Below are 23156 nucleotides of genomic sequence, written 5' to 3'. Positions count from 1 at the left end.
TTTACTCAAGTTGAGTTGATTTGAAAGAGACATGGTGGTTGTAGGCTTAACTGTTGATGATATTAGACAGATTGGTGTACAGCTCCTTTCAGAATGTAACTAAGGCCCTGGAAGAATTGGGACAGACCAGGTTACCTGTGTTGCTTATTATTACCTGGTCAGAGATTTCATTCTTTGAGTAAGTAGAAAATGATGAATTTTTGCCATTTGGTAAGACCTGTTAGTTTTCAGAGTTACTCTGAAAACTACTTACTGTTGAATATTTAATAACCAAGTATGAATCTGGAACCTTAAGAAGCATTTGGAGTACTATTCAGCTAGAATTGAGTAAGCATCATAGTTTCATCACTGAGAGGAGGTGATATATAGTTCTTGGTTTTCTTGTATATGTAAAATGAGGGAGTTGGAACTGTATCAGAGCATGTGAGAATTGGTAGAGCAAAAATTTATAGGGTGTGTGTACCTGTAATGCTGAGCTCCAAGGATTCCAACACTGTCTCAAACGTCTCAGCAGCTGCTTTGCTTCTAAGTATCTCGTCATCATTAGAGTGTTCAACATGAAACAGCCAATTTAAAATATCCTAGGAAAAACTCAGAGCTCGTAAATTTTCCCTTGAGGATATGCTTTTTACTCTTTGAGGTATATGTTGAAGCATCCTGAGCCATCCGTTTCCTGAAGGACTGCAGGGGAATGCCCATCTCCTCTTTATCATTAATCTCAGCATATTTCTCAAAAGGGCTAGGTTTACAAGGCTTCCGTGTAAGTGGATCTTCAAAAGAGAAGCCTGCCAGGGAGATCTGGGTTTCCTCAGTGTTGCTGTGGCAGTTAGAGGAATATGAGCAAATGGCCCATCATTGGTCACTTGATTCTCCAGTGTGAGTCTCAAGCAGCAGAAATGTGTACGGTAGGAGGAGGTGAAGAGTTGAGTGGGGGGGCATCTCTGTGGTGACTAGAATCTTCTAGAAGCTGTATACACCTGGGATATATAAAAATGCATGAAGTATTAAGACTGAATGATTCTCATCAGGAAATACGTGAAAAGATTTGCAAATGGCATTTGGCTCAGTTCTTCCCCCTGTGAAGAAAAAAAGTGAGCCTATTTTTGCGTCCATGACCAGAGCCCTCCGTTTTCCCCTTAGAACCTGGTACAGTAGGAAGAGCACTGGACTGGGAGCTTTATCTGCATCATCTTGGACAAGTTATTATATCAGTTTTCTGAACCTCAGGTTCCTTGTTCATCCCAAACATTTGTTAAGTATCTGGTAGGTGCCTAATACTGTGCTTGGGTCTGAAGTTACAAAAATGGCTCTTGAAGAGCTCACAACCTAGTGAGAAAGACATACAAACAATTCTAAAATGATGTGGTAAGTGCTTAGAGAAAATTACATGGTGCTGTGGGAAAAGAGGAGGGAGTGAAGGGTTGGCATCAAGAGAAAGTTTTTCAAAATAGGTGAGGTAATATTTTAGATTAAATCTTGTAAGAGTTAGAGTCCCTCAGGTGGACAAAAAAAGGCAATAATATAGTCTGATGATTCAAAGCCTAGATTTTGGAGACAGGTAATTCTGAATTTACATGTAGAATCTGCCACTTAACTATCTCTATGTCCTTAGATTGATTGCTTTATACTTCCCGAATCTGTTTTCCCAGATGTAAAATGGGAAGATCTGCCTACTTCAGGGTTAATTTGAAGATTAAACTGAAAACCCTATGTAAAGCTTATTATATGGTACCCAGCCATAGAACTTCATTAATGGTAGCGGCTTTTATTATTCTAGAAAGAGGAAACTATTTGCAAGAATGGATGTGTAAGAGTATGCCATGTTCTGAACTGCAAGTTGTTCAGCATGGCTTGAAAGGAGGTTATACATGGAGAGAGGATGGAAGTGATCTGGAGAGCTAGGCAGGGACCACATCATGAAGAACTTCATCTGAATAATGAGGGGTCTACCGTCAAGACTTTCCTCAAAGAGGTGACAGGTAGAGTGCCATTTGACTTCGAGAATGAATGACCTGAGACTTCATCTGGGCTTTCAAAGTTGTTCTTAGCATCCAAGGCTCGTATGGGCTAGATGCCTTCTCAGCAGAAGGTAGAGAATAACACTCCTCGTTATCTTTTATCCACAGGATATGATGGATGATATCTGCCAGGAGCAGTTCCTAGAGCTCTCCTACTTGAATGGAGTACCAGAGCCCTCTCGCGGACGTGGGGTGCCAGTGAGAGGCCGGGGAGCTGCACCTCCTCCTCCACCTGTTCCCAGGTATAAATAATGGAGACAACTAGAAATGGGATGTGAATTTGACTGCTGGTACCATCTCTGTTTTACTGGTGCTCGTATCTCCAGCTTAGAAGGGGTCTCAGGATTTGTATGTTGCATCAGGAGTGGAGTTCTAGGGAGTTCCCTGGTGGTCTAGTGGTTAGGATTCGGTGCTTTCAGTGCTGTGGTCCGGGTTCAATACTTGGTCGGGAAACTGAGATCCTGCAAGCTGCATGGCACAGCCAAAAAAAAAAAAAAAGAGTGGAGTTCTAGATCTTGGTCACTTTGACCATAGTCAGGTACAGCAGTCCTGAAGCTTTAGGACTTCAGGACTAAAGCTTTTTAAAAAAGCTATTTTAACTTTTGGACAGTTTTAGCATTTTTAAATGGTCTTTGACTTTAGAATTTTACCTTTGGTGATTGACCTTTATGGACTGTTCAGACTCTCCAAGGCAGACACTCCACTAATGAGACATTAACAGGTCCACCATGGGACCTGGGGAGCCTTCCAATATGGGTCCTTTACCCACCTACACATTCATCTGTGTTGTTTTGTTTTGGCTGCGCTGCGTGGCTTGTGGGATCTTAGTTCCCTGACCAGGCATTGAATGAACCCTTGCCATGGCAGTGAAATCGCCAAGTCCTAACCACTGGACCACCAGGGAACTCCCCATTCCTCTGTGTTTTGATAATAGTCTATTTAAGGCATTGTAAAATCTCCTATCTAGCTCCAGAATTTGCAAACAAATCTGAACATGAAAGTAGCCTATTTATAAAAATCTCCATTTAAAATAAACTTTCTTTTTTGCAGGGGCCGTGGTGTTGGACCACCTCGGGGGGCTTTAGTGCGTGGTACACCAGTGAGAGGAGCCATCACCAGAGGTGCCACTGTGACTCGAGGAGTGCCACCCCCACCTACTGTGAGGGGTGCTCCAGCACCAAGAGCACGGACAGCAGGCATCCAGAGAATACCTTTGCCTCCGCCACCTGCACCAGAAACTTATGAAGAATATGTAAGACATTGGGACAGTGCCATTTCCTAATTCCTAACAGGTTGCCAAAGGAAGTTGAATGACAGGGCCTTGGCCCTTGATGTAGGTGGCAGGGACTGCCTGTAAGATATGGAATCTGCCCTCTTCTCTTGCAGTGAATGTTAAACTATGAGAAGAGTTTTCCATTTTTAAGCATGGTTTACTGTATGTATGTAGATTAAACAGGAAATAAGCTGTCCCTTGATGTTTAGTGTGTTACTAAAGGAACTCACACTACTACTGCTGATAATGCTGAAGTTCAACCTTGTACCTTATTTCCTGCCCACACTGGAAGGGTTTTATAAATTTGGTTGATTGTTTTGTTTCTTTTTTTTTTCTTTAATCCTTTCTTTCTTGACTATTCCACAACAGTTGTTAACATTTTGGAGGGAAATTCCATGTTTTGTTAATCCAGAAGCCCGCCATACTCCCATGGGATATAATTACCTTACCTACTTTCTGTGATTCTGACTTTCTGTTTCATTTTATTTTTTCTAGGGATATGATGATACATATGCAGAACAGAGTTATGAAGGCTACGAAGGCTATTACAGCCAAAGCCAAGGGTGAGTCAGGCAGCAGAAGTGCTGTTTCATGTCCTCGGGATGGATAAGAGGGAGTTGGAGGAACTGAGAGATTTAGGCAGCACAAATCTAAGGAGCAGGGTGGCTCACCTCTCTTCAGGGTGTCTTCTCTGCTTTTGACATCTGTAAGGCACACACTTGGATCTGCAAATTCGGATAACTGTGAATCTTTAATTATAGTGTAGAATCTGGGGTTAGCAGATGAAAAATTCCTGAGCTGTGACTACATGGAAACAAAGGGAAAAGGCCTTAAAATTATTTTGATTTATTATTAAAAAATGTCACAGCCACATTAAAGTTGCATAAAGTTTAAAAGGATACTAGAATCCCACTATTGTAACTCAGGTTCTTTTCTGCTCTTTTTTTAAAAAACATTTTTTGTGTATGTGTATATATGTATCTTAACTGTGATTGAAAAGGTCTCATAATTCTATAATGGGGACAGAACAGTTCTTTTCATGTTTCTTTAATCTCTTCCAGTTAGTCCTGTGAATACATGTGTGTGTACACTGTGGTTAAGATTGAGCTTTTTCACTTTAAATTGTTGCTATTCATTTTTCTTTGCTATAGTTGTCACAGTTTTTAAATGAGTACCTAGTGTATACATGCTTTGGAAATATTTTGTGGTTTGGAGATGGGGTAAAATGAGCATCTTTTTGTTTTATACCCACAGTAAAATGACTGAAATATGGAAATATTTGGGAGAAAGGTAAAACTGAAACATGGTTACTATATAGCTCTAACACTCTGTCTTTGGCTTTCAGGGACTCAGAATATTATGACTATGGACATGGGGAGGTTCAAGATTCTTATGAAGCATATGGTATGTCTTTATTTCTTTGGTGGGACAAAATGTGCAAGTAAGTGCACTGGAGAATGCTGGTGACCAGATTATTGGGGATCAGTCATGCGTCTAAGGAGAAACCTGTAATAGAAGGCCAACATGTTGATAGATGTGGCAGTAGGAGTCGTGCTCTTAAATTGTGTGGTGTGCGGTAGAAAGAAGGACTTACTGAAATGAGATAGGTGTGCTATTACTCTTGGACGGCTAAGCAGATGTCCTAAACTAGGGCTCAGGTCTAGGTTGGCCTGGTTGGAGCAGCAGGCTTTTCAGCTGATGTTGATTCTTTTTCTACTTTAGGCTGGGAGATGGCTAGGCCTGGGTTATGTTGCTGGGCCTTTGCTGCTGATACTTAGGCCACAGTGGTGGATAATAAGAATTTAATCATATCCAATTCTTCTGCCCCACCTCATTTTTAAAAACAATTTTGGATCTCATCATAAAGAATCTCAGTGTAGAGGAAATGCTAGCTGAAAGAAACCTAAACAGCAAGAGCAGGTTGGGGACAAGAACAGTGCCCGTTAGATTAGAAACTGGGGGCTGAAGCCAATTCAGGGCAGTACTGGCACCAGGCTCCTTACTGTCTTGGAGACATCTCAGTTCAGTCCTATAATCCTAAGAGAGCTATAGATGCTGGAATGGCAGCAGGACCAAACTGCCTTTCCTGAGGCTTGGTTGAAAACACATTGCTCAAGAGTATCCTCAAGAGCCAGTTATGGCCCCGTATTAATGGGTCCCAGAGGGAGTACCATGTGGCAGTAGATGCAGAGAGAGCAGCCTTTTAAATGTGAGGTGTTTCCGGCATACCCAAGGGAAGTCCAGAGACTTTGGCAAGGGGGTCAGCAGTTGACCATTTAAGTTACTAGTTGACAGTCTCCCTTACCCCTAACTGAAAAGAGAGAGCCTCTTAGGGTTCCCACAGACAAACTCCTCAACTCCTCAGCACAGTATGTAGTAACCAGTCAGCTGCTTGCCCAGGGAAACAGTTTTTTACCAGTTCTAGCTAAATGGTACTGGACAGCTGCCATCCGTAACACTGCACTGCTCTCTGCTCATATGCCACTATTTAGAAGGGTGGTATGATTGCTCCAGGGTATTTCCCTTCATCGGTGAGGCAGCACAATGGGGCCTCTGTATGTGTTTGACTAAATTACATTTCTGTTTCGCTGGAGAAAAGACTGCACTGAAATAGGCAGGCTGCTCCTTGTTCTCCTGGTATGATGTTGCCACCGTTAATCTGTTCTGATTTCTGCCTTTATAAGCAGAGTTAGAAAAATAAACTGTCTTGTTGGTACCCAGAAGCCACTTGGAAAATGATGGACATATCTGTTTTACTAAAGGTATAAACAGGCTTAGATAGCGTAGGACTTTGTGCAACATCCATAAAGGAGTTGTAGACCTGTAGTGATGGAAGCAGATGTTTGTGAATGCAAGCAGCTAGAGAAATAACAGGCCTGGGTAACATCTGGGGGTGAGTGGGAAGAATAAGCTTATAAACACAATTCGTGTTCATAAGAGATCAGCTCTAGTAAGTGATCATCTCTCCTATAGGCTTTTCCCTGTCACAAAGGAAAACCATTTGAGGATGTCAGTCATGTTGTCTGGCTTCTCTGGACTACTGGCACAAAAAAGGAGATAATGAATTCTCCTAATGAGTGCTGTTAACACATTTGATTGTACTTCCCACTGCCAGAGCAGTGGACCAGCTCTGCTGGTGGAGGGCTCTTGAAACGTGGCCATTGCTTGCTCTTCCCAGGGAGCCAGAGGACATTTCTCCACGGGGAAATCAGACTTGCTGTTGCATGGAAAGGGAGCTACCTGCTGCTTCCAATCTGAAAGACTTCCAGAAATTGTCACCTTACCTGTGGCTCTGTGCCAAATTGCTTTGGAAACAGGAAAGAGCATTGCAGATCCCCTGAGGTCGATTTCCTCATTGTCCCAAACAAGGTGTTGGGTTTATTCAGGTTTGGGGGCTGGAGTATAGATTATGTTGCCTATGGTCAGCTGCTTTCCTGGATGTCACTCCAAGTCCTTCCTGAACTGTTTCCTCTGTCCGTCCACTCAAAATTGTCCTACAGTTGGAAAATTGCCTAAGCTGCTCAGGAGGGCCAAGCAGCGTATAAAAGTAAGGACCACCCAGGAGGTGGCAAGACATTGGAAGCAAAGCAGTGTTTTTGGTGATCTTTACCAGGTGACCTACGCCTGCCCATCTGGAAATGCCATTGGCACATGGGTTATAAACTGTTCTTGCTTTTTCCCCACAGGCCAAGATGACTGGAATGGGACCAGGCCATCGCTGAAGGCCCCTCCAGCTAGGCCGGTGAAGGGAGCATACAGAGAGCACCCATATGGACGTTATTAAAAACAAACATGAGGGGAAAATATCAGTTATGAGCAAAGTTGTTACTGATTTCTTGTATCTCCCAGGATTCCTGTTGCTTTACCCACAACAGACAAGTAATTGTCTAAGTGTTTTTCTTCGTGGTCCCCTTCTTCTCCCCCACCTTACTCCATTCTTAACTCTGCATTCTGGCTTCTGTATGTAGTATTTTAAAATGAGTTAAAATAGATTTAGGAATATCGAATTAATTTTTTAAGTGTGTAGATGCTTTTTTTCTTTGTTGTTTAAATATAAACAGAAATGTACCTTTTCTAATAAAACAGAAGTTGAGTAAAAAAAAAAAACCACAAACCTGTTAGTTTCAAAAGTGACATTGCTTGCTTAAAGGTTCTGAAGTTAAGGCTTGTTAACTTTCTCTTAGTTTTGACTTGAGGCATCCCGTAAAGTTGTAGTTGCAGAATCCCAAACTAGGCTACATTTCAAAATTCAGGGCTGTTTAAGATTTAAAATCACAAACGTTAACGGCAGTAGGTGCCACCATGTAAAAGTGAGCTCAGACGTCTCTAAAAACGTTTCCTTTAAAAGCACATGGCGGTTGAATCTTAAGGTTAAATTTTAATACGAAAGATCCTCATGAATTAAATAGTTGATGCAATTTTTAACGTTAATTGATTTAAAAACAACAACAACAAAATTAGGTTCGTAAAACTGACTTTTTCATTATGTGGGTTTTGAAATCTAGCCCCAGACATACAGTGTTGAGAGATACTTAGTGGGAAGTAGGTTTCGAAGAGGTTGATTTGGGGAGAGGGGCTGGCCACTTGAATTTGATGCAGAGCTTTTTAGTCACGAACAACCTTTCAGTAATAGTACTAATAATTAACATTTCAGTATTTTAAAAGGCAAAGTGTTTTGTCCATCTGAGATTCTGCACTCCATGAAAAGCTCACTTGGACACTGGGGCCAAAAGCTGATGATTTTCTTAAGTTGACGGTTGTCAATATTGAACTGTTACCAAGGTAGTTAGTCAAGTATGTCTCAACACTAGCATGATATAAAAAGGGACACTGCAGCTGAATGAAAAAGGAATCAAAATCCACTTTGTACATAAGTTAAAGTCCTAATTGGATTTGTACCGTCCTCCCATTTTGTTCTTGGAAGATTAAATGCTACATGTGTAAGTCTGCCTAAATAGGTAGCTTAAACTTATGTCAAAATGTCTGCAGCAGTTTGTCAATAAAGTTTAGTCCTTTTTTAATCAAAGTAAATGTGATGAATTGTCATTTTTTTGGGTGGACAATAAAATAGTTTTCTCTTTCAAATAAACTTAAATTAACTCTAAAGTTAATGGGCTTGTTAAAAGTTGGAGACATTCTTAAAAGTGGTGGGGGGGGATTTTATTTTAAGTTTACCAAAAAAAAGTTTATGAGTTGTTAAGTTTTAGTTTAAAAATAACCAAAGCTTTTTCACCCCCTGGAAGTTGTTGAAAGCAGTTTTACCCAATCCTTATCACAAGCTCTAATTTTTGGAGAGAAAAATCCAACTAAGTTGAAACTTGGATTGGTTTCCATACATAGGCCTCAGTACTTAAAGTTCCAGCCATCCTAGTTTGCACCTTCTGTAGAGCCCGTAGGTGGCCCTAAGAGTGACACCAAATAATCTCTGTGAGCTTGGAAAGGGATAGCACTTGCCTTTAGATAATGACAATTCAGCAAACCCTGGGTGCCCTTAAGGGTTTCCCTTCCAATCCCAGAAATGCTGTTAATAAATCAACTGGGCTGGGGCAGGATCTGGCATGATAGCCTGGCTCTGAACCTCCCTCCTGAGAGACCAAGAGAGGAAATGATGGAATTGGTTGACCCTGTTTCCACTCCTCTACATTAATTCTCAGGGTTCTCATGCCTTCCCTAAGGGAGCCACCTAAACTGCTCGGGGGTGAAAAATCCTCTTGTATGAAGTGCCAAGCTGCCTGCAGCAGTGCATGATGGACATTTTTTTTTCTTTTTAAAACACACCAACAAAAAAATGTATTTGTAGATTGTGATAAAGTGTAAATAACTGAATTTTCAACCATGGTTTGAAGTCAGCTTTCAGGGCATTATGTCTTGTTTTGATGAAAAGAGATCACTCTATACCCCCCTTTTTAAAGGAAAATTATCGCAAGAGAATCAGGATGTGTAAAGCTAACATGCATCGCAAAAAACCAAAGGTAACCTAAATGTCTGATTTTAATAGCACATATTTCTCTTTTACATAAACTGTGACAGCAACTTGCATAAACAATTCTTTAGCTGTTAATTTTAATGTTAAAACTTTGCAAAACTTGTTTAATAAAAATAGCTGTAAAAAGAAAAACCATATGCTGCCGCATAAATTAGCCATAACTCTTAATAATCCTGCCCATCACAAGTGAACTGTAATGTAACCTGGGCACAAAGTCTGACATCTTAAATGACACATTGTAAAATTTCAATGACTGTAGTTTAGACCTGCTGCTCCCCAAAGTAAAGCTTTCTGCTCAGCTATTTTAAAATGTACAAGGATGTGAGCCCCTATAGGTCCCCGTATTGATATTCACAATGAAATGTTAGTTAAAATTTCTTTAAAGTTGCATGTTTCTCTCCTGTAATGTGTAAACTGCATGCAGGATCTCTATCTTTTATTTTGTATGTCTTTAGAACTTCCTCTTTAAAAGACTTATCTTTTACTTCTCCATTTTCAGGTGATTGAAAACTCCTGAGGCATTTCTTGGAGTAGAATGGGTAGTGAAGACCCATGTCAGGTATGTTAAGGTGGCTTTCTATTAAGGATATTGGACTTTTATCCTAACTAAAACAGTTTTGCCAGGTGGTAGCCTGGGAGGTAATCAGTGGGCAAATCTTGCTTGTATGTAATTTGTACCATATTTACAACATGACCATGCTTTTACGTTGGTTTACAGTCCATGTTGAATTTACTCGTAATGACCAGACTGTCAGCTTACATCTTTTGACTCCCACTATATTTTGTCAATAACCTGATAAGGTGGTGTTTCATTTGGAGTTCATTGGTTATAAGCAACAAAGTGACTGGCTCATGTAAATGAATTTACATTTATTGGATTTATTGGAAGGATATTAGGGGTCCACAGATTTAATGTGAAGGCTAGAAAATCTGGCTTGGGAACCAGAGTGGCTACAGCGAACTGGGACAGCAGTGGTAGACCACAGGAGTGGTTCTAAAGCTGGGATTAGCTCCTTGGACACTACTGCTGGAATAAGTACACTCTTAGCCATGTTTGGTTTCAAGGTTCAAGTTCTAGGGAGGCAAAGTGTCAGACTGGATTAGCTTGAGTCACATGCCCATACTTTACCAGTATGCAGTAAGAAAAAACTAATTCCTCAAAAGGAAGTCAGGGTGTTATTAGGAAAGAGAAATAGATACTGAGCAGCCAAACGACAGTTATTCAGTAATAACCGTATTTTACAGAAGTAACTGAGACTTAATGAGGGTAAGTGACTTCCCAGGGTCACATAATTAGTGTGGGTAGTAATCAAGCCCAAGTTTATGTGTTGCCAGAACCTAACATCTTACCTCTCATACTATACCACTTTCAATCTAAGAAAGGGGTATTTCTCACACAGAAGAGACCCCTGGTTAGAGACATTGTGGTGGAGTAGAAAGGACATGGAACCTGAGAAACCTGGAGTTGAATCTATGAGCTCTCTTTTGTTTGGTGACCTAAAACACATCACTTATTTCCACACCTGAGAAGGAAGACAGGGATAATGTACACTTTACAGTGGTTGGCAAACTGAAGGAGTTCAAATATATATAAGGCCAACCAATTCCGTGCCCTATACATAGTAAATATTAGTGTTCTTTCCCTAAAAAAGTTTAACTCCCTGGTTGGGTAGTTGGGGGCTCTGACAACTGAGTGAGCCTTCCTATTGATTTTTCCTCTGCCCCTGAGTAAGTTGTTAGGGTTAATGAGGGCACTGAGGAGAAAGGATCCAACTAGGTAGGCCAAAGATATTGTGTCCTTTGACAGTGAAATTTGCCTTCTTGGAGATCATTTCTTCCAAACCCGCCTCTCGGCCAGGAGCCTCTGCGATACGGAGGCTTTAAGGAGGGCCATGTGTACTGAGCATGGTTCTGTGCATCCAGAAGTCCTAAGTTTGATACTGGTCACATGAATGGTTAGGACATTTTAGGGGAAAGTCTCTGAATGCAGGGAATTTAGTCTCAACTCTTCCTAAGGTAGTCTTAAGAGCAGAATTTTGGGGAAACTTCTTTCTTCATTTGGCCTGTAATTTGTGCTTGGAAAGGCAGGTTCCATTGTTGGCAGACCCAGGCCTGCCAGTGGTCTGCCTGTTCTGGGTATGCAGTTTCAGTTCCAGTGTTTTCTGTCACTACCTGTGAACTTTATTACATCTATAAGTTTTAGAGCCAGGGAAGACTGGGGACCTGTCCTGGCTCTGCCTCATCATAGCCCTTGTCTTTGTTTTAACAACCAAAAAAAAAACCCTTACCCCCTGTCTCATTTCTTTTTTTTTTTTTTCTTAAGCATAGTGAACTTTTTCTTTTTTTTCGCTGTGTCACACGACTTGCAGGATCCTAGTTCCCCAACCAGGGATTGAACCTGGGCCACGGCTGTGAAAGCACCGAGTCCCAACCACTGGACCACCAGGGAATTCCCTGTGTCTTATTTCTTTTTTTGATTTGAATTTTATTTTAGTTATTATTTTTTTTTATATATAGCAGGTCTGTGTCTCATTTCTTTATCATTGAATGGGGTTGATAATAATAGCTAACATGTATCACTATGTGCATCATAATATCCTAAGCAGTTAATAAAAAACTATCTCATTTGGTCCTCTCTACCTTTTTCTTTTTTTTTAATTTTTTTTTTTTTTTAATTTATTTTATTTTTTTATTTTTGGCTGTGTTGGGTCTTCGTTTCTGTGCGAGGGCTTTCTCTAGTTGTGGCAAGCGGGGGCCACTCTTCATCGCAGTGTGCGGGCCTCTCACTATCGCGGGCTCTCTCGTTGTGGAGCACAGGCTCCAGACGCGCAGGCTCAGTAGTTGTGGCTCACGGGCCTAGTTGCTCCGCGGCATGTGGGATCTTCCCAGACCAGGGCTTGAACCCGTGTCTCCTGCATTGGCAGGCAGACTCTCAACCACTGCACCACCAGGGAAGCCCACCTTTTTCTTTTTTAATTGAGATAAAATTCACATAACATAAAAGTTACCATTTTAATCATTTTAAAATGCACAGTTCAGTGGTTATTAGAATATTCACAGTGCTGTATGAGCATTATCACTATTTAATTCCAGAATATTTCCATTACCCCAAAAGAATCTCACACGTGTTAGCAGTCACTCCCAATTTCCCCTCTCTCCCACTAAGCTACTTTCTGTTTCTGTGGATTTCCCTATTCTGGACATTTCATATAAATGGAATCATATTATATGTGCTTTTTGTGATTGGCTTCTTTGACTTTGCATAATGTTTTCAAGGTTCATGCATGTTATAGTACATATCAGTACTTCATATAGTTATAGGAAACAATATTACTTCCCAAAGCAGCCCATTTCATTTAAGACAGCTCGAAGTATTAGAAGTTTTCCCTCATTTTGAATGAGTCACTCTAGTAGCTTATACTGATTCTATTTTGGACTTCTGAAGGGATTCCTATCATGTATTTGAAGATCATTTTCACTCATGTTTCTTTCCCAGCTCTAAAAGTTAGTTGTTAGACTTGTTAGATCTGATTTTCAAGAAAAACTAGAAATTTGGATTTTATATACTGCCGGTTGTTTAATGTTTGCTTAGATTTGTGTCAGTCCCTGTAAAACATATGCTGCAAGCCAAGTTCTGCCCATCACCTGCCAGTTGCAGCTTCTGGTTAGCTTCTGTTAATACAGATTAAAAGGCATATTAGGATTATTGAGATATAATTCATATACCAAACTATTCACTCATTTAAAGTGTACAATTCGGTGGTTTTCAGTATATACAAGAGTTGTACAGTCATCAACACAATCAATTTTAGAATGTCTTTCTCACCCCAAAAAAGAAATCCCGTGCCCATTAAGCCATTTCCCCACAATCAGCTTATCCTTTCTAGCTCTAAGCAACCATTAATCCACATTCTGTCTCTATCAACTTGTCTATTCTGGACACTTCATAAAGTGGAATTATACAACATATAATCTTTTATGACTGGTTTCTTTCACTTAGCATAACGTTTTCAAGCCTCATCCGTGTTGTAGCATGTTGTCAGTACTTCCTTTTATTGTCAAATACTATTTCATTATATGCATATACCACATTTTATTTATCCATTTACCACTTTTTGGCTAATATGAATAATGCTCCTATGAACATTCATGTACAGGTTTTTGTGTGGACATATGTTTTCAATTTCTTGGATGTATACCTAGGAGAGGAATTGCTAGGTCATATGGTAACTCTTTGTTTAACTTTTTGAGGAGCTGCCCATCTGTTTTACACAGAGACTGCACCATTCCTACCAGCAATGTGTGAGGTTTCTAATTTCTCCACATCCTTACCAACACTTGCTATTTTCTTTTTGTTTATTACAGCTATCCCGCTGGGTGTGAATTGGTATCTCATTGTGGTTTTGATTTGCATTTCCCTAACGAATAATGTCGTTGAGCATCTTTTCATGTACTTATCCACCATTTTGTTTATCTTCTTTAGAGAAATGTTTATTTAAATCTTCTGTCAATTTTTAAATTGGACGATTTGTCTTTTTATTATTGAATTGTAAGTTCATTATATAGTTGGATGATGGACCCTTATCATATATGAGATTTGCAAGTATTTTCTCCTATTCTGTGAGTTCTCTTTTTATTTTCTTTGAAACACAGAAGTTTTTCATTTTGATGAAGTCCAATTTATCTGTTACTTTCTTTCATTGCTTGTGCTTTTGGTGTCGTAGGTAAGAAGCCATTGTCTCATTCATGGTCCTGAAATTTTATACCTTTTTCCTTCCAAGAGTTTTATAGTTTTAATTCTTACCTTTAGGTCTGTGATCCATTTTGTGTTAATTTTTGTATATGGAATGAGGTGGGGGGGGGGTTCATATTCGTTTGCATGTGGATATCCAGTTGTCTCAGCACCATTTATTGAAAAGACTGCTCTTTCCCCATTGAATGATCTTGGCATCCTGGTTGGAAATCAATTGACCATAGAGGTATAGGTCTATTCCCCTTTGAAGTAGGTATTACTTAAAGTGATTAATATAATTTTTGGCATATAGTAGCTACTCAATAATAAATAATAGCTGATTGGACTATTTTGGCATCATTAAGAGCTAGTAAGTGATGGGGCTAGGATTTGATCCCAGGTATGGGTGACCCCAAATCATGTCTGTAATACTGCAGGCTGCTAAAGTGGAAATGAGGCTGTTCTAGCTGCCGTGCCTGGCCATATGTAATTCTCCAGAGGCTCAGAGGCTGAGGCCCCACATGCCCTTCCCCCACCATCAGCCTCCCTTGTTCCTCCCCCCATCTCCCTCCAGGGTTTCCAGGGTACTCTTATAGATGACACTTGCTGCTAAGGGAACTCTCTCACCCTTCCTTACCTAGGGATATGACAGTATTCAGATAGCCTTAGGGTTTGTCCACTCTTGCTTTCTCTCCCACCACTTCCCACCTCCTGTCCCAGGCTAAGAATGTAGGTGAAGATGCATCAGCAACTGCTAGGGCTTTCTGGCCACCAAGGATGAAGCAGACTCAGACTGTGTTTTGTTTCAGGAACAGCAGCCTGAGAGTTAGGACCCATAAGGCTTCTTGCCTACACACGTGCAGAGTGCTCCCGAACCAAGTGAACTAAGGGGATGAAGGTAGTGATGGTGGATATTTTGCTCAGATATTTGAAGCTTAAATAATCCCTCCCTGGCCTCAAACCTCTGAGGCTGTATGTCGCCCAAAGATCATTTGAGTTAGAATGCATAAGGCAGCACGTGGGCTCCCTTTTTCTTGATATGTTCTCGTGCTTTGTGTTAGCCTATACAGGCTGCTGTTAGCTGGCAGAGTTACTATTAAGTAGTCATTTTAATTTTTCCTCATTTTATTACTTTTCTGTCTATTCCCATTAATTGGTCTTGACCTCACTTTTTAATTAATTTATTTATATTTATTTTTGGCTGTGTTGGGTCTTCGTTTCTGTGCGAGGGCCTTCTCCAGTTGCGGCAAGCGGGGGCCACTCTTCATCGCGGTGCGCGGGCCTCTTCACTATCGTGGGCTCTCTTGTTGCGGAGCAAAAGCTCCAGACGCGCAGGCTCAGCAGTTGTGGCTCACGGGCCTAGTTGCTCCGCGGCATGTGGGATCTTCCCAGACCAGGGCTCGAATCCTTGTCCCCTGCATTGGCAGGCAGATTCTCAACAGCTGCGCCACCAGGGAAGCCGCCCCTCATTTTTTTAAAAGGAGAAAGTGATGTAGAGAAAATAGGCAGCTTTACCTGGCTAAGGGAGAAGAAAATTTAATTTGAATGTCTACTGTGTCTCTGTTTTTGTAAATGAGGCAGCTGTTACTAGGAGAGGTGAAGTAATTTACCACAGTTGCATTGCAAGTTGTGGAGGACGTCCACATCAGCATTTTTGTGTACCAAAGCCCATTCTTTATGCTGAAAGCATGCTGCTTCTATAAGATGAACACCATATTTCATTGACACTGAGGCCATGTATTATAAGATGCATCATTAAATACTGCAAAGAAATAAAAAATACTGCCAGTTAAACTGACACAGTGGTTTGTTTTCATATAAGTGTAACATGCGTCCTGATTTCAGAAATGTTAAAATCTGAAAAAAGCTTACTTAGCTACTATTGCATTTTTGTCAGTTCTAACATTTATTCTTTACTGTGTACCATGCACTATCTTCTCCACCTGTAAAGTAGCTATTATTATCCCACTTTTACACAGTTTAACACACATTTTTACATAGTGTAACTAGCTTTGGAACCTTAGATGGGTTTTCCCCTCCAAGTCTCAGTTTCATCGTCTATAAAATTGGAGGATAATATTTATTTTATAACGTTGTGAAGATTGGGTGAATTAATGCATGTAAAACATTCAACATGACATGTAATAAGCACCCAGTCAGTACATGTTAGCTATAAACAGAGGCTAGGAGAGTAAGTTAGTGCCGATTTTGAAAAGCTAAATTTTAGTCAAGGGATTTGGACACTATTCTAAAGCTTAGGGAGCTATTTTAAGGCCTTAAGTAGGGGAGTGACTTGAACACACTCGTGTTTGCCCTTGTGCTGGCGAGTTGGGGAAGTAAGGGAAGTAGAAGGGAATCATCTTCCATAAAGTGCACCACTCCTTTGTGGGAGAGCAAAGGAGGTGTTCTCCCCTCCCCATGCCTGACTTCTGCTCCCTCTTACCTAAAAGCCTTTTGGTTCTTACCTTTTTCAGAAAGAATAACCTTCTCTCCTCTCAGATATTTGGGCTCTTTGAGGGTGGGATGTTAGGCCTTCACCATATGTTGAGGGCATCATCCTGTATCCTATCCCTTTCACCCACCCTATGAATTAGAGAGCAAAACTCTATGAGTCTCCACTGATGGAAACTTCACTCTTAAGGAATTATTAAGCAAGGCTTTGCTTCACCACTTTTAAGTCTTGAATGAATGAAGTCTCTGCCTCCATTTTAAGCTCTTAATTCTGTACTAACTCTCCAGGGAGTATCATATTGCAGCATCCCATGGAATTCTCACAACTCTGTGAAGTGAGGATTATCCTGGGAAATTGACATGCACAGGTTAGGATGACCACAGGGTCCAAGAACTAGAGTTCAGACCCTAGTCTTTCTGCTACTACTTGGCTGCCTCCTGGTCTTTCCTCTGTACCTACAGTGGCCACCAGAAGATCAGCTTACACTGAAAGTAGTTCCCGGCTTTGATATACAGGATGCGTGGTGCCCCTAGCTTGGTTTCCAGATTCCTGAAGTTAAAAGAAGTGGATCCTTCTTTGCCCTCCCTTTTTCTCTCTCTCTGGACCCTCATGTACCTCTTGCTCTCTGGATTAATTGTCATTGCATGTTTAAAGCTAGCAAGTATCTGATGAATATTTAATAGCCTTGAGCAGACAGGCTGCATACAGTTGTCTGAGACAGCAGCTGCTGGGGGGAAGGGGAGGAAGCACAGTGCACTGCCTAACTGTGCATTCTTTTGTTCCCTGGCCTAAGCCCTTGGGAGCAAAGACCTATGGTGGGCACTGCACCCTAGTCCTATTGTGGCCTGATAGCTCCCCTGGGCTCCCAATGAGGCTGCATTCAAGCAGTAGACCAAACCCTTTTGTTTGAGGTAATGAGCAGATATGTTCACTGACCTCTAAAAATCAATTTTCTAACCCCCAGGCTGGAGGTCTTCTGCTCAATAGCCTGTTATGGCTCTGGGGCTGAGGATGTGGAAGAGAACACTAGCTCTCTCTTCCAAAAGGAGGGAGCCTTGTATCTGAAAGGGATTTGAATTTCATAACCGTGCTGCTGGAGGTTAGTTTCTTGACATGCCTTGACTACAAATCCAGCAGCTTCTCAGCAGTAGGTGTACTTCTCCCTCCTAGCCTAAGCTGTGCTGGTTGTCTTTGGCTGCATCTCAGGCAGCAGTGGGCAGGTAGGAGTTCTCAGACAGGTACACAAGCTGTCACGGTGCTTCCCCGCACTAGACCAGGGAACTTTTTGCTTCAAGGAGGCCTTGTCATTTCCAGGTCAGATTGGGAGAGGTTGTGGGGACTCCTGAAGAAAGACAGCGCGTTTGACGTGTTTCCAGGCAGAGTGTGAGGTACAGCCAGGCTGTCAGCCCAGATTAATCACCGAAGTAGAACACATTGCTGGAAAATTGGGGACTGTCGACGTTCTTAATACTGCATTAAGATGCCTGAATTAGCTATTCCCTTGTCAACCTTGGGAGCCTACCTTGGCCCACTCAGGATAGCCAGTCTCTTCACCAGGCACATAAGGAATTTGAGATGGAAGAGTTTGGGTTTAGATACAGAGCTAATTTTTCTCTGCTTTCCTCTGGCTCCTGCAGCCTTCGTGCTTCCTACTTACGGCCCAGATTTAGGTATAAAATTGGGTGCTCCCCATCTCTCAGGCTTTCCAGGGTTGGAATGTAGGAAACAAGCTCTGCATCTGCCTTTGAGAAATAGAAATACCTTGTGCTCTGATATGATTCTTCATAAGCTTCTCTCCAGAGAGCAGTATGAATGACCCCTTTCATTCCGTTTTTTTAAAAATACATTCACTATTATAAATTGGAACATCTATGTGCTAGGCAATGGAGAGTCAGTGGCAAGTGAACAAGGTAAAATTGGTCCCTGACCTCTTGGAGCTTATAGTGTATTTGGGGACACAGACACTAAACGTATTAATCTCATAAATAGCAAAAATCATCTCAGTTGTGATACATGCTGTGAAAGAAAGGAACGGGTGCTATGAGGGTATACAACAGGAGCTAACCTAGCTCTGGGGTTTTCCTTGAAGAAATGATGTTTAAGCTGACATCTAAAGGCAGAGTTAACTAAGCAGAGAGTTTGGGAGATGGTTTGGGGAAAGGCATGAAAACACATTCTAGGCAGAGTGTAGGACTGAGGCAGGTTCAAGGTGAGGTGGAAATCTGGGCCTTACGCTGTGGTCATCACTGAAGACCACTGAATTCCAGTAGTGAGGGGTGACGCAATTAGATTTCTGCTTTTTAAGCTTCACTTGCTCCTGAGTGGAGAATGGGTTATGGGGACCTATGAGGAAAGACATGAGAAAGACCTACACTGGAGAAATGAATGGATTCAAGAACTTCAGAGATAGAATGATTGATTAGATGTGGGAGAAGAGGGACGTACTAATGAGGGCCCCCAAGTTACCGGCTTGAAAAACTGGGGCATTTTTTTTTTTTAAGATGAAGAGCACAGCTACAGGCTTTGGCATAAGATTAGGGCTCTGACCTGTGCCCCAGGCTTAGGATGTGTCTCTCCTGTGGATAACGCTGAGAATTGGGGGCTAGGAAGAACCCCTTATAAGGCCAGAAGAGGTGGACCCCTGAGCCTAGGATTGAGGTACTAATAATAGCTACGAGAAGATTCCTGTTCCCCATTCCCTTTGTTCCAAAAGATTTAAAGCTCTTTGTTAATCGTTATCTTTTTCACATCTCTGAGAGAGCAGAGATGATTTTCCCCTTTATATAGCTGGAGGCCCCAAAGCTTGTATAGTTAAAGGCCCCGAAGATCTAGTTGATTCTGCCCCGGATCACTCAGCTCAGGCATGGCCAAGGATGGGAGGTGTGAGGTGTGAGGTGTGAGTCTCCATTTTCATTGCCTGACTGATAGCAAAAAGAGAGCTCATAGGCTGTGGACTTCTGTTTTCTACCCACCTGTGTACCTAAAAACCTTGTCTTGAATGCAGCAACGGGGGTTGTGCTATGGGGTGGGGAGGTTGTGAGGGAGGCAAACCAGCCAAATGGGAGGCTGGGAAGCCCCCGATACAGCAACTTCACGCTTCTTAATTTTCTGCCTATGTCTTTGCAGCATCAGAGGACTCCCGGAAACCAGAAGAACCGCCTGCTGTGTCAAGGCTGGCCTGAGGGCATTTGCTGAGCACAGAGAGACCCAGGAGAGGAGATCAACAGTCTTTTCCCACCCACCTCTTGATCTGTCTGATTTACCCACAGAAAGCCACCCAGAATCCCCTAAGAGTCCCTAGGCCCAGAATGGAGTCCTTAGGGCTACAGGGGGCTGTGATGCTAACAGTTAAACCTGCTCAGGACTTTAAAAGAATTGAAGGGGACTAACAGTATCCTCAGCATCGCCTCCTAGATGTGAATAAACCGGCAACTCTTACTGTGTCATTCCCAGTTTGCCTGCTTCCCCTTAGTCTCCAGCAGCACTGGCTGGAACACCCTACCACCACCTCCTGTTTCCCACCTGCCACACATGCGTTGTGGATGCCAGCCTTGAACACTTGCAGAGGGCTCCCAGAGAGTGGCTGGTCACCAACTCTGTAACAGGCTGAGGAAAGCCAAGTGAGAAGGTTCGGGTACTTTAGGCAAGTTATTTAACCTCGGAGCCTGTTTTTCTCTTCATTGTTGAACGTCCAAAAATCTCCTGAAGGATAGGGTAGGGCTTTTCCCACTTCACCTCTGGACTATATCCCTTCCCCAGCAAACATCTGGCACTGAGGAGCTCAATAAAGGTTCAGTCAAGTGATGAAGAGTCCCACTCCGGTAGCTTTTATCAGCTTTGGGAGAGAGCCAAAGGAGGTCCCCTGTCTAACTCCCACTGTCTATCCAGCTATATTGGGCTAGCCATTTATCCTAACATTTTCTCTTAAAGGATTGGAAAGTCAGCGTTTCCTAGACTTCTGGTTTCCTGTGGCCAATGCCATAGGCTGGTTTTACACTGAGCACCCAGAGAGGTTAGGGACCTCTCAAGTACTACACTCTTCCTTCAATGCCTCCTGGTTATTTATCCTAACAAGGGAACCAGGGGAAGGGCTGAGTTTGGAGAGACCTATCCAGACTGTGCCTGAGGCATTCTAATGAGCTTTGGATTCTGTTCTTAGTAGTAAAGGGACCTTGAAATCAGTTGTTGTTTGGGCAAGTTGTTTAACCTCTAAGCCCATTTTTATCTTCATTATTGATTAAAATATATAATAGCTAATAATTTATTGAATGCTTAGTTGTACCAGGCACTACGTCAAGCATTTATATGTACTATTTGACTTAATCCTCCAATCCACTATACTCATTTTACAGATGAGGAAACAGAGGCTCAAAGAGGATAAATAACTTGCCTAAGGTTAAAGAAAGGTGCTATCAGACTCCATAGCCCCTGCTTTTGACCTGTTTTTACCTCTTACAGCCACAAGTACTTTGAAACAGTTAAGCATTGTGTTCGAGAGATTTATTTAGGGTGACAAACCATCCAGGTTTTACATGACTGAGAAGATTCCTGGGATATTGAACTTCAGTCCTAAAACCAGGAAAGTCCCAGGCAAACTGAGATGAGTTTGTCAGTCTGTGTTTGCACTGAGACTCTCAGTCCAGAGTTGGCCACTGAGGCTTCATTTTCCCTGACTTCTTAGTCACCTACGCCTCATCTTGTGGCCAGTTTCTTTAGCATTTGAGGACCTGCTTCAGTCCAGCAGGCAGGAGAGGAATTTAGGGTGGGGGGCAGTTAGGGAATCAGATGGCATCCTGGTCATGGAAAAATGGAGGTGCAGAACCTGGGTCACTATTTGAGAAGCCAGCGCTAGATTCTAGGCAGCCTTACCTTCAACCCCCAGATGCAGGATATCTACTTGGGAGCCATGGAATTACAGGAAAGTCCACAAGGGCCAAAGCCAAACATCTAGATTCAAATCCTAGCTCCTCACTTACGTGTATTTTTCTGGGCCTGTTTACTCTGTAAAAGTAGGATAATCATCCCAGTCCACTGAATGGGATCTGAGAAGCAACTGAAATGTGTGTGAAATACTTCACACACAGTCTATGCATAATACTGCTCAATACTTAGGTGTCCTTCCTCCTCTTTTCTGGCTTGTGTTTCTTACCCAGCCCTGTCACCTGTCAAGTCTATCACATACTCCCTCCTCCCATTACCACTTGCAGCCCTAGGGATTTTCCTTTGAGACCCCTGACCTAGTGGGCCTGGCCCACCCACCCAGCTGCCCTGCAAGTCAGTCACCTCGCCTGCAAGCGGAGAAGGGATGACGTCACCTTTCCCCCCCTCCCCCATCCAAAGCCTCTGGACTGTTTTGAGCCATAAATATTTTAGCTGGGCCTTTCTCTGGCTGTTGCCAGGGTGATGGACTCTCAGGGGACTGGGGTGGGAGTGTGGAGGCGGGGCTCGGCAGCCTGGGGCCTAGAAGCAGAGCTGGCCCTTGAGGGGCGGGTTTGAAGTCTGGCCAAGAGCCAGCGCTTGCCGCAGCAATTCTGAAGGCTGTTGCTCTGTCTGCCTGCCATCCCTTTCCTGGGCCCCTCAGAGCCGTTCTTACTGCTTTCCAGGCCCAGCTCTACCCTTGAGTGCCACTTGATCTTGGGTTAATTGCTAAATATCTCTGGGCCTTGATTTTTAACATCTGTAACAGAAAAGTCCCTGTTTAAATCACTGTAAGTGGGGAAGGTAAGGTAAAGGAGGTTTTGTAAAAATCCGATGAAACAATTTTGGTTAGTAAGTCATGATTGGAGAAGCTAGGTCCCACAGCCCTTTCTGATAGACCTGCATGCTGGGGTCCCAGGGCAATGTAGATGCCACTCTAAAGGCTCATAGTCAGATATGGCACTGCCTCCCATTCTCCCCGCCCCCCATTCCTCATGCTGTAGCCCCAGCTCCTTTTCTGAAGTTCCCAGGCCTGGCTAGACGACCTGACCTGGCCCAGGGTGTTCTAAGGAGTTTGGCCCTTATGAGTAGAGTTGATGAAAGCCTTTTTTGATTAAGATACAGAAACTCAGGCCCCCAAACTGGATCTGGCCCTCACTCTCTTCTACCCCCCCATCCTAGAGCTCTTCAATCTGAATAGCTGCTGAACTCTAGCTTGCAGCAGCATGCCCACTCCTCTCCTTGGGATGGGTCTAAGAAACAAAAGAGGGCCAGAGAGGGGGCGGCTGGATCCATTCCCTACCCCTACCATCGAGAAGCTCTGGATTGGGTCCAGAATTCCACATGCCCTGCCTAGCCCTGCCCACCAGTTTTCCTGTGGAGCTGGGAGCTGTGCTTCCTTTGTGTCGAGCTCCCTCTGGTGGCGTAGTTTTGCATTGCACAAAATAATACCTCAAGCGAGACTAAATTGCAGGCCGCCCTGAGAGATGGGATTGTTTGCTCTATACCAAGAAGAATCCTCGACCCCAACTCCTGATGACAGCCATTCCATTTCCTATGTAGGATAACGCTGCCATATGTTTGCTTCTCTAGGTCATTAATCCTCACAACAATTCAATGACATGAGAATTACCCTAATTTTACAGATGAAACAGGATTAGAGAGGTGAAATCAAATCCAAACTCTTCACTCTATGTAGCCTGTAGCTTTCAAGATCCTCAAGTGATAGGAACTTAACCTGTTTTTCCAGCCCCATATTCCATTTTCCCAAGCCAAAA

General features: G+C 42.6%; 1 protein-coding gene across 2 annotated transcripts in view; it reads left to right on the top strand.

Annotated features, from left to right (window-relative positions):
* KHDRBS1 (KH RNA binding domain containing, signal transduction associated 1) overlaps nt 1-19899 on the top strand; it is a 35402-nt gene extending 15503 nt beyond the window's left edge. The window contains exons 5-11 of one of the 2 annotated variants that reach the window (XM_082411622.1): nt 2127-2260; nt 3069-3270; nt 3787-3854; nt 4637-4695; nt 6978-7170; nt 9777-9836; nt 19588-19899. In XM_082411622.1, coding sequence (XP_082267748.1) covers nt 2127-2260; nt 3069-3270; nt 3787-3854; nt 4637-4695; nt 6978-7075 — 561 coding nt within the window. In that variant the 3' untranslated portion in view covers nt 7076-7170; nt 9777-9836; nt 19588-19899. Of the gene's footprint in view, nt 1-2126; nt 2261-3068; nt 3271-3786; nt 3855-4636; nt 4696-6977; nt 9264-9776; nt 9837-19587 lie in introns of both variants that reach the window. The other variant, XM_082411621.1, reaches the window with a different exon arrangement.
* The last annotated feature ends 3257 nt before the right edge of the window (nt 19900-23156 follow it).

Source organism: Balaenoptera physalus (assembly GCF_965194825.1).
Source record: "Balaenoptera physalus genome assembly, chromosome: 1".
NCBI lineage: Eukaryota > Metazoa > Chordata > Mammalia > Artiodactyla > Balaenopteridae > Balaenoptera > Balaenoptera physalus.
Note: the sequence above shows the minus strand (reverse complement) of the source record. Positions and strands in the feature narration are given on the sequence as shown.